At 40.2% G+C, this 14,238-nt stretch overlaps 1 protein-coding gene across 1 annotated transcript; it reads left to right on the top strand.

The window, feature by feature from the left end:
• The first annotated feature begins 195 nt into the window (after positions 1–195).
• Positions 196–13,988, top strand: pstpip1a (proline-serine-threonine phosphatase interacting protein 1a). Its single transcript, XM_048256217.1, has 15 exons — positions 196–512; positions 2,348–2,448; positions 2,872–2,946; positions 3,483–3,517; positions 3,596–3,702; positions 4,074–4,136; positions 4,616–4,720; positions 5,325–5,370; positions 9,005–9,084; positions 10,347–10,445; positions 11,572–11,668; positions 11,894–11,984; positions 12,170–12,249; positions 12,722–12,828; positions 13,202–13,988. The coding sequence occupies exons 1-15, from the start codon at positions 480–482 to the stop codon at positions 13,331–13,333; spliced, it is 1,251 nt and encodes a 416-aa protein (XP_048112174.1). The 5' UTR covers positions 196–479; the 3' UTR covers positions 13,334–13,988.
• The last annotated feature ends 250 nt before the right edge of the window (positions 13,989–14,238 follow it).

The following is a 14,238-nucleotide window of genomic DNA, read 5'->3' as shown; positions in this document are numbered from 1 at the left end:
GCTGTGGCTAAATGACAAATGGTACATACATTAAGGGCAAAGCTTAACTATTGAATCTTTGCCAGTTCCAAACCAAAACCCCACAACAATGAGTTTAACCAACTTGTATGACCAACATGTTCATTTAACTTCACAGCTGGTAGCCGATCTTAGTAAATCAATGCCATTTTAGCAGTCTCCACCTATCAAGTATTCAAATGACAACCAAAAGAGAGCACTGTTATCTATGAGACAGACTGACTGTGGTTGATGACATCATACAAAGGCTCTTCCTCATTTAAGCCAAACCTGCACAGTGAAGGGAAGCAGTTCCTGCATGTAGCGTATTCTCAATCTGCCAATTCTGAGAAAATCTCTTGAGTTTTTTGCTGATTTGAGCTGGTACTGTGTCATTGTCAAGCCTCTGGGATATTGATTGAAGCTTCTGTCAGCCAAGACAGTTTCCAAAAAAGGAAATTCTTCTTAGGTTCTGGTTTAAGATGACACCATTGCAATTCAAAGATGCTTTCTGGGTGAGTGGGCTCCAATGGCCTCTTACATTGATCTTACTCTGTTTGAAATACACCTGCCGATAAAGAGTTTAGGGGTCTAGAGAAAAGAATATGTTTGTCAACTTCTCTCTGTTCTTCAGCTGATCTCTGAGCCTTCAGTTTTGTCTTTTGTAAAGACTCAGTTCCTTGAATGTTAAGTATTGGGTTCACAAGTATGATTTCATAAGAACAGTTTATTTTCTATATTTAGAAATTATTCTTTGGGTTCTTTGAAATGGCATATTGATACAACCAGAGTGTTAACAGTGGCTTTATTTCTGTTGGCTTTTGCGGACTTCCTGCGAGTGGGGTATCAGCCATGTCCCATTTGGTCCTTGATCTGTGAGCTGGCAAGTGTTGTCAGAGCTTCAATCTACAAAGCAACAGAGAGTTTCTGGGTTAATTTGCATTAACAGGTCCAGCGCCATAATCCTATTCCAACCTTTGCGTGTGAAAATGAACTGGTCAGAAGATCTGAACTTCACTTTGTTTTGTAATTAGACATCCTTTTGCTCGGTGGCTTTAACTGTAAATTGCCTTAGGTAATGAGATAACCAGTCAACCGCTGTAAAACAAGCGGTGGCACTTTTGACTGAGACATAAGAAATACATAAGAAGCAAGGTTTACAAAACATCCATTGAAAGATACCCAAAACATTTCATTGTTGTCAAATGAATACCATCCTCTTGTTTAAAATACCTTTAACAAATATAACAAAATGGTTAGACATTAATACTTGTTCTACTTCTGTGTGGTGCTTCCCTGCTAGCCAGTGTTATGTTACAGTACATTATGGTGATCACATGCTCTGACTCTACTAAGCTACACTTCTTAGAACACTAATGACATCTTAGTCCACACTATTTCAAGTGTCATATTGTCAGTGCACATTGTATCATATCAGGTCCTGTGTATGAGCTTAATGCGTGTAATGTGTAATAACTTAATGCGTAGTTGCAAGTGTGATACATTTGCACATTTTCCCTATAGAGTGTGTGGATGTGAACTGCTGCACCAAATCATGTTGACACATCTCATTTCAGCACAGGTGTTGTTATAATTGTGCAATAGGAAGAGTAGCAAACCAAATGTTAAAATATCTTTTGGAGAAATGTATTACTTATGTCATTTGCCAATTTTAATAAACTACAATTTAGAATAGTTAATAGTAAAGCAAAGGTACAGTTAAATTGGTCAGTCAAAAATCTAAATTAGTTATTACCTGCAAATAGCCACTCTAGAGTTGAATGTTAGAAATCACACCAAACCCTGCCATCCTCCTATTGGTAGGTTACCTGTAGTAGGCCTATTTAGTTATTTGGAGAATGTAGACAAAACATTCATTGACATGTAATTTTGCATGCAAGGATAACAGAACTCGGCTATTAAATTAAGAGCTTTGCATTTTATTTGCTGATGAACTATAAATAACACAGGCCCATGTTTTTTAAGATATATGCTTCCTTGTGATGGGAGAGTCCCTCTCTAAAGTTTGCAATATGCATCATTGATTGAGATCTTAGGCAGGGATGGATTAATGCACGGGCCTACCAGGCCCAGGCCCAGGGGCCCAAGGGGTCAGGGGGCCCCGAAGCCCAAGCCTTTATCAACAAATCAGGATGTAGGCTATAAATTTGATTGAATTTAGTATTGTCCATCCCCAAAATGCACCAGAATACAGGAAATCACCCCCTCCCCCCACATATGCGACAATTGGGGGGCCCTTAATACATCTGGGCCCAGGGGCCCAAAAGTTCATAATCCGTCCATGATCTTAGGTCCTATGTTTGAAAACAGTGCATTTGTTTGTCACTAGGGAGCAGATTTCTGCAGCAACCTGGGCTATGAAGCGCTCATCCAGAGACTGTGTGATGGCCGCCGGATGTGCAAGGACATGGAGGACCTCCTGAAGATGAGGTTTCACCTCTTCAACTAAACCTAGTGAAATGTGTACAACCTTTATGCCATCTGGGACTGTGCAGTCAGTCTGAATGGATTGGGAACAGGACACTAGGCGCTAAAGATTATAAGAATTACATTCCTCTTTACTCTTTAGCACAGCTGAAGAAACTGATGTTATGATATAGTAAACAGTGGTTAGATCCGTTTGCTTCACTTGATCATGGGTATATTCTACATTCATCTCCGTGATGCATATAAATTCATGAAATATATCTACTCATATTTTCACAGATTTGCTCTCTTCCTTAGACAGTGGGAGTGATTAGCAGTTTATTATCATGTTCCCTCTTTTACTTTCAGATTGTTTGTGTTTTTATCTTTTGGGTCTAAAATGTCAATCAGTTCTATGTCTCTTTAAGTATGTCATTTTTTCCATAGGGCAATGGCAGAGGAAAGGTATGGCAAGGAGTTGGTGACCATTGCTCGCAAAGCCGGAGGCCAAAGTGAGATCAGGTTGGCCACTTGATCTGCAGAAGTCAATAAAGTCGCAGTCTTTACTTTCACTTGCATATAACTGAGGAACTGAAATTTGAGTTATAGTGACCTCACTGACATGACTGTTATTATTGTCATATAGCTTCTAGAAACAGCACTGTACTTCTAGAAACATCTCTTCTAATGTCGGACTGATGCATGCACCATATTATCTATACTCTACGTCTATACTGGCCTATGTTGTTAAATTCTCAAACAAAGCTGATTTCATTAATAATAAAACAGGTTTATAGGCCAAGTATACTTGCGTATACAAGGAATTTGGTCTCTGTATTTATCCCATCTGTGAATTAGTGAGACACACAGAGCACACAGGGAACACACCGTGAGGTGAAGCACACAATGAGCACACAGTGAGGTGAAGCACACACTAACCCGGCTAACTAGCTCTAAAACACATTTATTGAAAATATTTGCAGATGTTTTGTAGAAAGCCTATAACATAACACTCGCAACTCATGTGAAAATCTCACTTCTTGTCTTCTCTCCGGCAGTACTTTGAAAGCTTCATTTGATCAACTGAAAGCACGTGAGTGAGAAGAAGCCATTTTTCAAAATGTCCTCCTCAAATTGTAGCTCCTCACATTTTAATAAATGTGCCCCACAGAGATTGAGAATGTTGGGAACCTGCACATACAGCTGTCAGGGGTGCTCAAGGACGAGGTGAAGAGGATGGAGCAGTTTAGGGAGCGGCAAAAAGAGAAGAGGAAAAAGGTTTCTCAGTTCACACACACACACACACACACACACACACACACACACACACACACACACACACACACACACACACACACACACACACACACACACACACACACACACACTGTGTTGTCTATGAGATTTCGTCATTTGATTGCACCTTTTCGGTCAACTGGTGTTCTTTTTATAAGTGCTTTATAATAAGCCTGACCTGATACTGTAATTTGACACACACATACGCATGCAGACACAGAACACACACAAGTTTGCACACACTCACAGTGTTTTATTCTGATGAATTCTATTCTTATCCTCCTTTCTCAACATGAGAGAGTCTCATCCTGTGTGAGTGCTTTGCATTGCTGATGAATTTTGCCTCGTTACAGTTCGAGGGGATCATGGAGAAGGTACAGAAGACCAAAATTGCTTTATTTAAGAAAACAATGGAGGTGAGTGTATGCTTTTATTATTTATTTTTGTGTGTGTGTGTGTGTGTGCGCACACACACACACACACACACACACACACACACACACACACACACACACACACACACACACACACACACACACACACACACACACACGCACACACTGTGCCACCCAACAAGTGAAGCAGTCAGAGCAGGAAGAGGAAGAGGAAAGTGTGTGTCTAAAGTCGTTGTGCATGTGCAGGCAACCTTGTACGAGCACAAATGTGAAATGTGTGAGGTTGAGAACGTGCAAATGAGTGGGGGTGGGAAGAGGTGGGCTGCATGGATCGGCGCTGCTGAAACAACGCGACGTCACTGTCTCAGGCAGCATTATTTCTGTCAGTCTGACACACTCACTGCCTACACCACCTCATGCAAACACTGACTCTACCTAATATAGTCTGAGCTAATGAAGCTCTTTCATCTCTCGTTTCTGCCTCTTTTTCCACCCTGTAGTCTAAGAAGCTGTACGAGCAGAAGTGTAAAGAGGCAGATGAGGCGGAGCAGGCTGCTGAGAGAGTAAACAGTGCTCCCACTGCCACACCCAAACAGGCTGAGAAGGTAACATACTGGCTGAGCACAACATACAACATCTCTCTCTCTCTCTCTCTCTCTGATAATCTTACATGTCACTGGGCAGGAGATCAACTCAAGGGAAAACTGTGGAAGTCTGCACACATGCATTATTTATATAGCACATTTCATACGCAGGGGTCATTCAATGTGATTTACTTAAACAAAAGCATGCAGTAATAGCTAATAAAAGCATAGAAGGGCAACAGTCAAATATTAGTTTTAAAAGTAAATAATAAAAAAGAAAACATAAAACACACAAGGAAAGAGTACATATATGCATTAAAAGGGCAATTGTTTAAAAGTGTTTTAAAAAGAATAATTAAAAGACATAAAAAAACAGTCAAACACCCAGTGAACAGCAACACTCCGACTGTACAGCTTATTACTTTTCCAGCATATCCTTATATATCTCTAAATCCTTTTTGGACATAGCCGACAGGAACTTGCTATTGGTGTCAGTTCTAAAAAATATCAGGCCGTTTCTATTTCCTTTGTAAAGGAGAACTGGGTATTAAAGCAGGCCGTCTTTTGCCAAAGTGACTTTGATATGATTGAAATTGTTATTCATAGTATGTTTTTGTTTTACCAGGTACAGAACAAGGCCAAACAATGCAGAGAAGCAGCAGTAGATGCAGGTTAGTGTCTCTGCTGTTTTAACCATAGAAATATTTACACTATTTACAACTATCAAATCACTTCCTGAAAATCCCCCTCCCTACATATTGTGTACATAAGGATTCAGATCTTAGTGTATCTCACTGTTTCTGTTGTATGCACATCCATACACCTCAGCAATACAGGTGAAAAAACAGCATCATCAGTGAATGCTTTTTACAATCTCATTTCCATTCATAAAACAGTAAATATTCCTAATGCTCTGTTCTATCGCTCTGGTACAACTGTGCTATTATATTGCTAACTTTGAAACCCGAACTTGTTGAAGCTGTTTAAAAGGCATTAGTTCCTCCTCCCCCAATAGGGAACACACTATCCTCATGTTATTGAACATTGCAGCCTTTACAGTAAGTGAGATTTCATCATTGTGTCTCAAAATGGACAGTAGGAGCATAAACCCAAATGTAGTAAATCCATCAGTTGGGTCTCAGATCACAGTACTATTGCTCTACCTTCTTGTGGTCACATCTGAGTTCCCTGTCCAGTTTTAAAAGCAAATGCTGTTGTAAAGTAACCGTGGCCAGGGCCTTATGGGTAATCTATGTCACTGTCAATATGAGAAAGGATGCAAATGCATTAAAACAGTGATGATTTTATAATTTAGCATTAGTGTCTCCAAACCATTGATGCCTGGTAACCACTACATATAAGACCTTTTTTACTGCAGTCGGTTAGGGCCAGCCCACACTTTTGTGCATGTTCCAACCACAGGAACTACCCCCTTTAGGACATCCTTCAGTTTCTTTGCAGAGAGAAAAAAAACCTCAGCAGTAAGGAAAGTCAAATGCGTTATAACTGTCCCCACCTCCCCTAAACCTGAACATTATGGTGGTATAAGGGTGTGTTCACATTATTGTTATTTTTTGCAGCTGCCGGCTTCTGTTTTACATTATAATACTATGGAGTAGACCATGTTTTCAAAAAAGTCCTCAGCTTTTTGAAAAGTGCTGTAGCTGGCGTTTTTTTCTGTAGCTTAGAGTGTCTTTTTAAAGTTGAGAAAAGTTCAACTTCTCAGGAAAAAACACCCTATGTCACATATTGTTTGACAGCTGACCAATTATAAGCTGAGTAATGAGAAATCAGTAGAGCTAGTTTGCATCTATACATGGAATATGTCACATTTATCTTCACTACCGATATTGGGTGAAACTTGCCTATTGAATCTTTATCAAGAATTCAATAGGCAATTGGAATTGGCCCAGAAAATTGCAATCAGTGCATCTCTACCAACAATATGTTTCTGAACTTGTTCTCACGCACCAATATGCACTGGTATATCAGAGGTTTCCAACTGGTGTTTCTGTAGTCCCCTGATGGTTCATGAAGGTATTGCCTTCAATATATGTTTTCACTGTGGGATCTATTACACAAGTACAAAAATGGTCTTCAGGTTGCCTTTGTCAGGATGGTCGCTGGGTCACAATCAGTTGAAAACCGTTGGAATACCTGATATATTCAGCTCTATCATGCAGTGAGAATACAATTTTTTTTTAATTTTTGAAAATAAATGAAATCTTTGCTTCACGGCTTCATGAATGCTGTTCACAGGTCTTCCAGCAACAGAAGGGAGACTGTGTCAACATCATCATCAGTGAATGCTTTTTACAATCTCATTTCCATTCATAAAACAGTAAATATTCCTAATGCTCTGCTCTATCGCTCTGGTACAACTGTGCTATTATATTGCTAAGTTTGAAACCCGAACTTGTTGAAGCTGTTTAAAAGGCATTAGTTCCTCCTCCACCAATAGGGAACACACTATCCTCATGTTATTGAACATTGCAGCCTTTACAGTAAGTGAGATTTCATCATTGTGTCTCAAAATGGACAGTAGGAGCATAAAACCAAATGTAGTAAATCCATCAGTTGGGTTGTTTAGGTCCTAGATCACAGTACTATTGCTCTACCTTCTTGTGGTCACATCTGAGTTCCCATAAAAGCAAATGCTGTTGTAAAGTAACCGTGGCCAGGGCCTTATGGGTAATCTGTGTCACTGTCAATATGAGAAAGGATGCAAATGCATTAAAACAGTGATGATTTTATAATTTAGCATTAGTGTCTCCAAACCATTGATGCCTGGTAACCACTACATATAAGACCTTTTTTACTGCAGTCGGTTAGGGCCAGCCCACACTTTTGTGCATGTTCCAACCACAGGAACTACCCCCTTTAGGACATCCTTCAGTTTCTTTGCAGAGAGAAAAAAAACCTCAGCAGTAAGGAGAGTCAAATGCGTTATAACTGTCCCCACCTCCCCTAAACCTGAACATTATGGTGGTATAAGGGTGTGTTCACATTATTGTTATTTTTTGCAGCTGCCGGCTTCTGTTTTACATTATAATACTATGGAGTAGACCATGTTTTCAAAAAAGTCCTCAGCTTTTTGAAAAGTGCTGTAGCTGGCGTTTTTTTCTGTAGCTTAGAGTGTCTTTTTAAAGTTGAGAAAAGTTCAACTTCTCAGGAAAAAACACCCTATGTCACACATTGTTTGACAGCTGACCAATTATAAGCTGAGTAATGAGAAATCAGTAGAGCTAGTTTGCATCTATACATGGAATATGTCACATTTATCTTCACTACATATATTGGGTGAAACTTGCCTATTGAATCTTTATCAAGAATTCAATAGGCAATTGGAATTGGCCCAGAAAATTGCAATCAGTGCATCTCTACCAACAATATGTTTCTGAACTTGTTCTCACGCACCAACATGCACTGGTATATCAGAGGTTTCCAACTGGTGTTTCTGTAGTCCCCTGATGGTTCATGAAGGTATTGCCTTCAATATATGTTTTCACTGTGGGATCTATTACACAAGTACAAAAATGGTCTTCAGGTTGCCTTTGTCAGGATGGTGGTCGCTGGTCTTCCAGCAACAGAAGGGAGACTGTGTCAACATCATCATCAGTGAATGCTTTTTACAATCTCATTTCCATTCATAAAACAGTAAATATTCCTAATGCTCTGCTCTATCACTCTGGTACAAGTGTGCTATTATATTGCTAAGTTTGAAACCTGTTGAAGCTGTTTAAAAGGCATTAGTTCCTCCTCCCCCAATAGGGAACACACTATCCTCATGTTATTGAACATTGCAGCCTTTACCGTAAGTGAGATTTCATCATTGTGTCTCAAAATGGACAGTAGGAGCATAAAACCAAATGTAGTAAATCCATCAGTTGGGTTGTTTAGGTCCTAGATCACAGTACTATTGCTCTACCTTCTTGTGGTCACATCTGCCTATACTGTGGTAAAGGCGCCGTAGCTGGCGTTTCTCTCTGTAGCTCATAGTGTCTTTTTAAAGTTGAGAAAAAAATGTTGATGTTGACAAAAAGTGCCCTACGTCACACATTGTTTCCACAGCTGACAAATTTCAAGTTGAGTAATGAGAAGTTGGTAGAGCTGGTTTCCATGGAATATGTCACATTTATCTTCATAGTTGATATTGGGTGAAACTTGCCTACTGAATCTTTATCTAGAATGTAATGCAGACCATTCACATATCATGCACAACGACAAATATTCAATTTAATCAATTCCTCCTGTGTGAGGTACAGACAGATTCTTATCACTGCATTTGTTGTCTTTTGCCATTAGAGAAGCAGTACATGTCCAATATCGAGCAGCTTGACAAGATTCGCCAGGAATGGGAGTCAACCCACGAGAGCACATGTGAGGTGAGAGACGTGACCTGGACGCCTTAGAGGAAAATTCTGGTATATTTCAGCCTGTTGTGTAGGTCCAAACATTTAGTAGAGACAAAAACCATGAGAATCGGGGCAGTATAGGCTCAGCAGCAATTCAGTGTAATTATGTGGGGCATGTCATCATATCAAAGTAAACTGCTTTCTTCACAACTGCTCAACATGTCATTACAAGTGTTTGTGTGGTCACCTTTGCCATGACCTTTGTCATACTCCTTTCTGGCATCCAATTCACTACTTGTCGATTGTTGCATAGGACCTGTGTTCTGATTACTGGACACTGAATTGACTAGTAGGGCCTTATTGTCTTTGTAAGATCAAACACTGTCAGAAAAAGACGCAGGTAAAGTGTTAACCTGACAAACAGTTATTTAATAGTTATCTAGTATATAACTATATACTTATAGTTACGTTTCTTTACACCTTTACTATATGTAAATATGGACTTGGTTATTTTCTCCCTCTCAATACCAGGCATCTAGTGAAAATAAGCATTTTACTTCAATGCTTCCCTCATGCGAGATAAGCCTCCATTGCATAGCCTCTTGAGCTAGATAGGTTTAGGTTTGACAAATGTCATTTGTTTATTTCCGAAGAGAACATTTCGATTCAGAGACGATCTATCGATAGGGCCCAGGTTGAAATATGTTGGATCAACCTAGCCTACATTAAGCATGGTGTCTTAATTTGGTTAGAGGCTCTAGTCTAGAACCAACCCCCACCAGATACTTCCTCTTTCTGTCCACTCTTCAGCCACAGAATAACCACAGCATCAGTGGGCATATACTGTATGTGATCTGTTTGTATCCATCTATTCTGAGTCACTTGGTTTTCAAGTGGGGAAACGAAAAGTATATCATATGTTTCTAAACTTGTTCTCACGCACCAACATGCACTGGTATATCAGAGGTTTCCAACTGGTGTTTCTGTAGCACCCTGATGGTTCATGAAGGCATTGCCTTCAATTATATTTTCACTGTGGGAATTATTACCAAGTACAAAAATGGTCTTCTGGTTGCCTCTGTCAGGATGGTGGTCGCTGGGTCACAATCAGTTGAAAACCATTGGCATACCTGATATATTCAGCTCTATCATGCAGTTAAACTCTATACAGTTTTTTTTGGAAACTTCTTTAAAGACAAACATCAAGTTTCAGCTTACTTCATCTTTGCAGAAACAAATTAAATGAAGTTCACGGCAATCTTTGCTTCACGGCTTCATGAATCTGTTTACAGGTCTTTCAGCAAGAGGAAGGAGAACGCGTCAACATTATGAGAAATGCAATGTGGGTTCATTGCAACCACTTCTCACTGCAGTCTGTAAAGGATGACGAGGCAAGTGAACACTCTCTTATTGCAAGTGAACACTGCATATTGCATGACAAAATAAATGTGGCCTGATGAGGATAGAAATAAATGAAGACTGGAGATCGCACTCAAAAGGTAGACTTCAAAAAAACGAGAACATCATCAAATAGTGATTTATTGACCTCACTAGACTCCAGACATATAAAGAAGAAATATGATGCAATGTTTTTTCTATTTTGTATGATTTTTTAATTGTTAGCTCAAGATGGTGGTTGATTGATTGATTGTTTGTGAACTGGAATTGTGATTGGTCCATTTGAATTTGCCACTTGCCTGGTAAATTATGTCATTTCCTATATAGTCTGTGAACTCTGTTGATGTAACTTGCACCAGAGACTTTCTGAGGAGACATACTGTAGCACTGAAAAAATCCTCCATAGAAATGCATGGAGTTAGTTTGTAACGCCAATATGGCAGTTGTCTATACATATCCCGCCCCTTCCCTTTCCCTTAAAATTTGACATGTGAATACATTGTGCCAATCATGTGGTGTGTTGTGAATACATTGTGCCAATCATGTGTTGTGATCTCACGGCTGGAGCAAAGTTGGTGTCGTGAAGCCTTGCGCATGCGCATTTCTGCCCGAATAGATGCCCGATAAGTTCCCGAAAAACGTTGTAATATGGCCGTCGAGTGGAGGGACTTGCTTAAAAGGACTTTGCTTGCACTGAGGATGCGGTCACCCGAAACGTTTGCAATTGCACTTTATTTTTTTGTATGGAGTCTGGTGAGGTCAATAAATCACTATTTGATGATATTCTCGTTTTTTTGAAGTCTACCTTTTGAGTGTGATCTCTAGTCTTGTTTTTCTACAATCTTCATTTGGAGCCTATACAACCAACACTGACAATTCGCCTTATTCACCCGGCGGCCAGAACGAGGCTACAGTGTACACTTGCCATCACACTTCAGTCCAGCAGATGGTCTCTGTTTGCAAACTGCCAAGTGTACCCTGTAGCCTCGTTCTAGCCGCCAGGTGGATAAAGCGAATAACCACTGTGTAAGGCACAGATTTCTTTTTGGTTTTTTTGGATATTTGATTGATGTGGGCAGTAGCCATACTTTGACTAAATAAAACTGTGCTGTTTGTTAGTGTTATGAGGAAGTGCGCCTGAGCTTGGAGGAGTGTGACATCACAGTTGACAACAACAGTTTCATTGAGCTGAAGAGCACAGGCACCACCCCACCAGGTGAGAGTCCACCCCAAACTGCAGCAACAACAGCAGGAGAACATCTCTGTGAAGCCACACATACTTCACTGTGTGCCTGTGTATATTTTGTAGGCTCGTCCTGTCGCTGTCAGTCATGGCGTCAGCTGAATTACATTCAACTGAAGCTATAGCTGGCCTCCTGCTTCGGCTTGATTCTGACTGTGTTTGTGTTTACTGTCTGAATTCCAAACCCTGTCTCCCTAGTGCCCATTGTGTTTGAGAACTACTACGACAGAGAGCCGTGCACAGACAGCAATGGCATTGGAGGGCGCTTTGGTGGAGGGGTCATGAAAAGGTGAGAAATAAAGAAGCAATAGAAGATGCATTGAGCCTCCAAATGTAGGTTTAAGACCTCATTTTAGGTTTTTTCCTATTTAGACCAAAGAGTCCACCAACTTTTAAAATGTAAACCCAATGTGAACTTGATTTGCAATTTCAACCCAACGTGAACTTGATTTAAATTTGTTTTCCTCCATGTAGGTTTTCAAATCTTTTGCAAGGAAACTCTAGTGCCAGCAGGAACAATGTCAATGATGGTGTGTCAACAGCTATACCCTCTGGTGAGAATTGCCCCTGTTGAAAGAAATTTTAATTTAATGTTTATTTTTGCCATGTTTTTATATTTATTGGTATAATGCTCTGTGCATTTTCTTTAAAATATAGCACAAAGTAGTAATCTGATTATCAGTGTCTCTCCTCCACTTATGTTTTATTTAACTTTTATTTATTTTTGAAGCATGTTTTTATTAGCAACTTGCACTGGTTTAAAGGATTTGCCTGCCCCTTTAAATTCCTGCAGAACAGAATGTAGCATTCATTTAGGTCATTCATTTACCACTAGGTGGCAGCCAAGCCCAACTGTTAGAAATAAGAGCATGGTGTCAGAAATACGTTTTGCCCTTGTATGATTATGACCTGTGACCCCCATCAGCCTGAAATGGTTGAAAGGTTGACATTTAGCCAAATATTCAGACTTTACGTCAATATTACCTCTGCCCTTAATATATCTCCCTGCCATGCTTTAACCGTCAGCTGATTCAGATGGAGTGTATGCTTCCATCCCTGGGTTTGTGCCCGGAGGAGCACCAAGAGCTGCAGCAGTAGAGGAGTACCAGGCGCTCTATGAATATGTTGCTCAGGTAAGCCAGAGGACTTCCTGTAAACACGCTTGGCAACAGGGCTCTGGGATTTTTGCATTCAGGGGATGTGAAACATGAGAATGAAGCTGTGTGTGTGTGTGTGTGTGTGTGTGTGTGTGTGAGAGATCGAGAAAGGTCAGAGAGGGAGGAGCCTTACACAAGCTACAGTACATGTAAAAAGAACACAACTGAACTGTAGGACTATGTAAATAACTAGCTACTACTGTGTGTAAACGGAGTTATCTCCCGCCCTGTTGGTCATTACCCGAAAATAGCAGTGGACAGATATAATCAGTCACAGGAAACTGGATCTAATTGCCCATATCTGTGTGTGTGTGTGTGTGTGTGGATGTTTTTGCTTACTTTTCCCCAGAGCTCAGATGAGCTGTCCATCTCCGTGGGGGAGATAGTGGTGGTGGTAGACCAGGGTCAAGATGGCTGGTGGACGGTGGAAAGTAAAGGCCAGTCAGGTCTGGTCCCGGGATCTTACCTCGACAAAGTCTGAGAGGGAGCACACACACACACACACATACACACATGCACACACACACACACACACACACACTGAGAGGACCCTGTTACAGGTTGACAGCTGTGTGAGGCTTATCCAGTGCCGATCTGACTCAGAGGTGTGAGGCACCGGCTTAACAGCAGTTTTATTCAGGGTAACGTATTTATATGGTATGTGAAAAGGGGAGCTCATTTCAAGCAGGCACTACAGGCTAGCATAACACAATTGTAGCGCAGTAGATCTAGTTGTAACTGAACTGTTCATTTCCAATATTTCTTTTGTGTGATGTATGTTAAAGATGAGATATTACTATTCAGTGGCAAGGGATGTTCCATAGGTGGGGTTAATTTAAATTAAGATGTTCCTTGCTTAAGGCTAGTGAACTTCAACTACAGCCATTAACATTTCTACTGTGCGTCACTGTGTTTTGTTGTTGTTAGTTTGTGGTATTGTCAATATATCAAGAGGAAATTTGATTTTCTTTAGCACAAACTATGTGAATGTATTTGATGCAATAATACTCTTTCAATTTAGACTCACTTCTGAGTCTGTAGAGAGTATTTGCAAAATGTAATTTATAATCAAACTGGCATTTCTTCTGGCTTCATCTGTTAACCTGTAAAAATGTTTTAATATGATTAAACTGCACTGTTTCTTTATGGCCAGATGACGAAGGTTATATTTACATATCACACTAACACGGTTGACACAAATATCGGGTGACACAACAGTCACTATACTTACACTATAGTTACTGCTAAAATACTGTGACCACAACTGCCTTCATGGTCATGCAGCTCTTGAAAAACATTCTACAAACGAGACTGAGTGGGTCACTATTAATATTACCGAGACCGGTCTTTAGCAGGTGTGCGTGCACACACACACACACACACACA

This window comes from Alosa alosa, chromosome 11, assembly GCF_017589495.1.
Source record: "Alosa alosa isolate M-15738 ecotype Scorff River chromosome 11, AALO_Geno_1.1, whole genome shotgun sequence".
Lineage (NCBI taxonomy): Eukaryota > Metazoa > Chordata > Actinopteri > Clupeiformes > Clupeidae > Alosa > Alosa alosa.
This window is presented reverse-complemented; position numbering and strand designations above follow the sequence as displayed.

Coding starts and splice junctions, on each gene's coding strand:
- pstpip1a (XM_048256217.1), top strand. CDS start 480: ATGACACCATTGCAATTCAAAGATGCTTTCTGG. Junction 4,721..5,324: donor CACCCAAACAGGCTGAGAAG/GTAACATACTGG, acceptor TTGTTTTACCAG/GTACAGAACAAGGCCAAACA. Junction 11,985..12,169: donor GGTGGAGGGGTCATGAAAAG/GTGAGAAATAAA, acceptor TCCTCCATGTAG/GTTTTCAAATCTTTTGCAAG.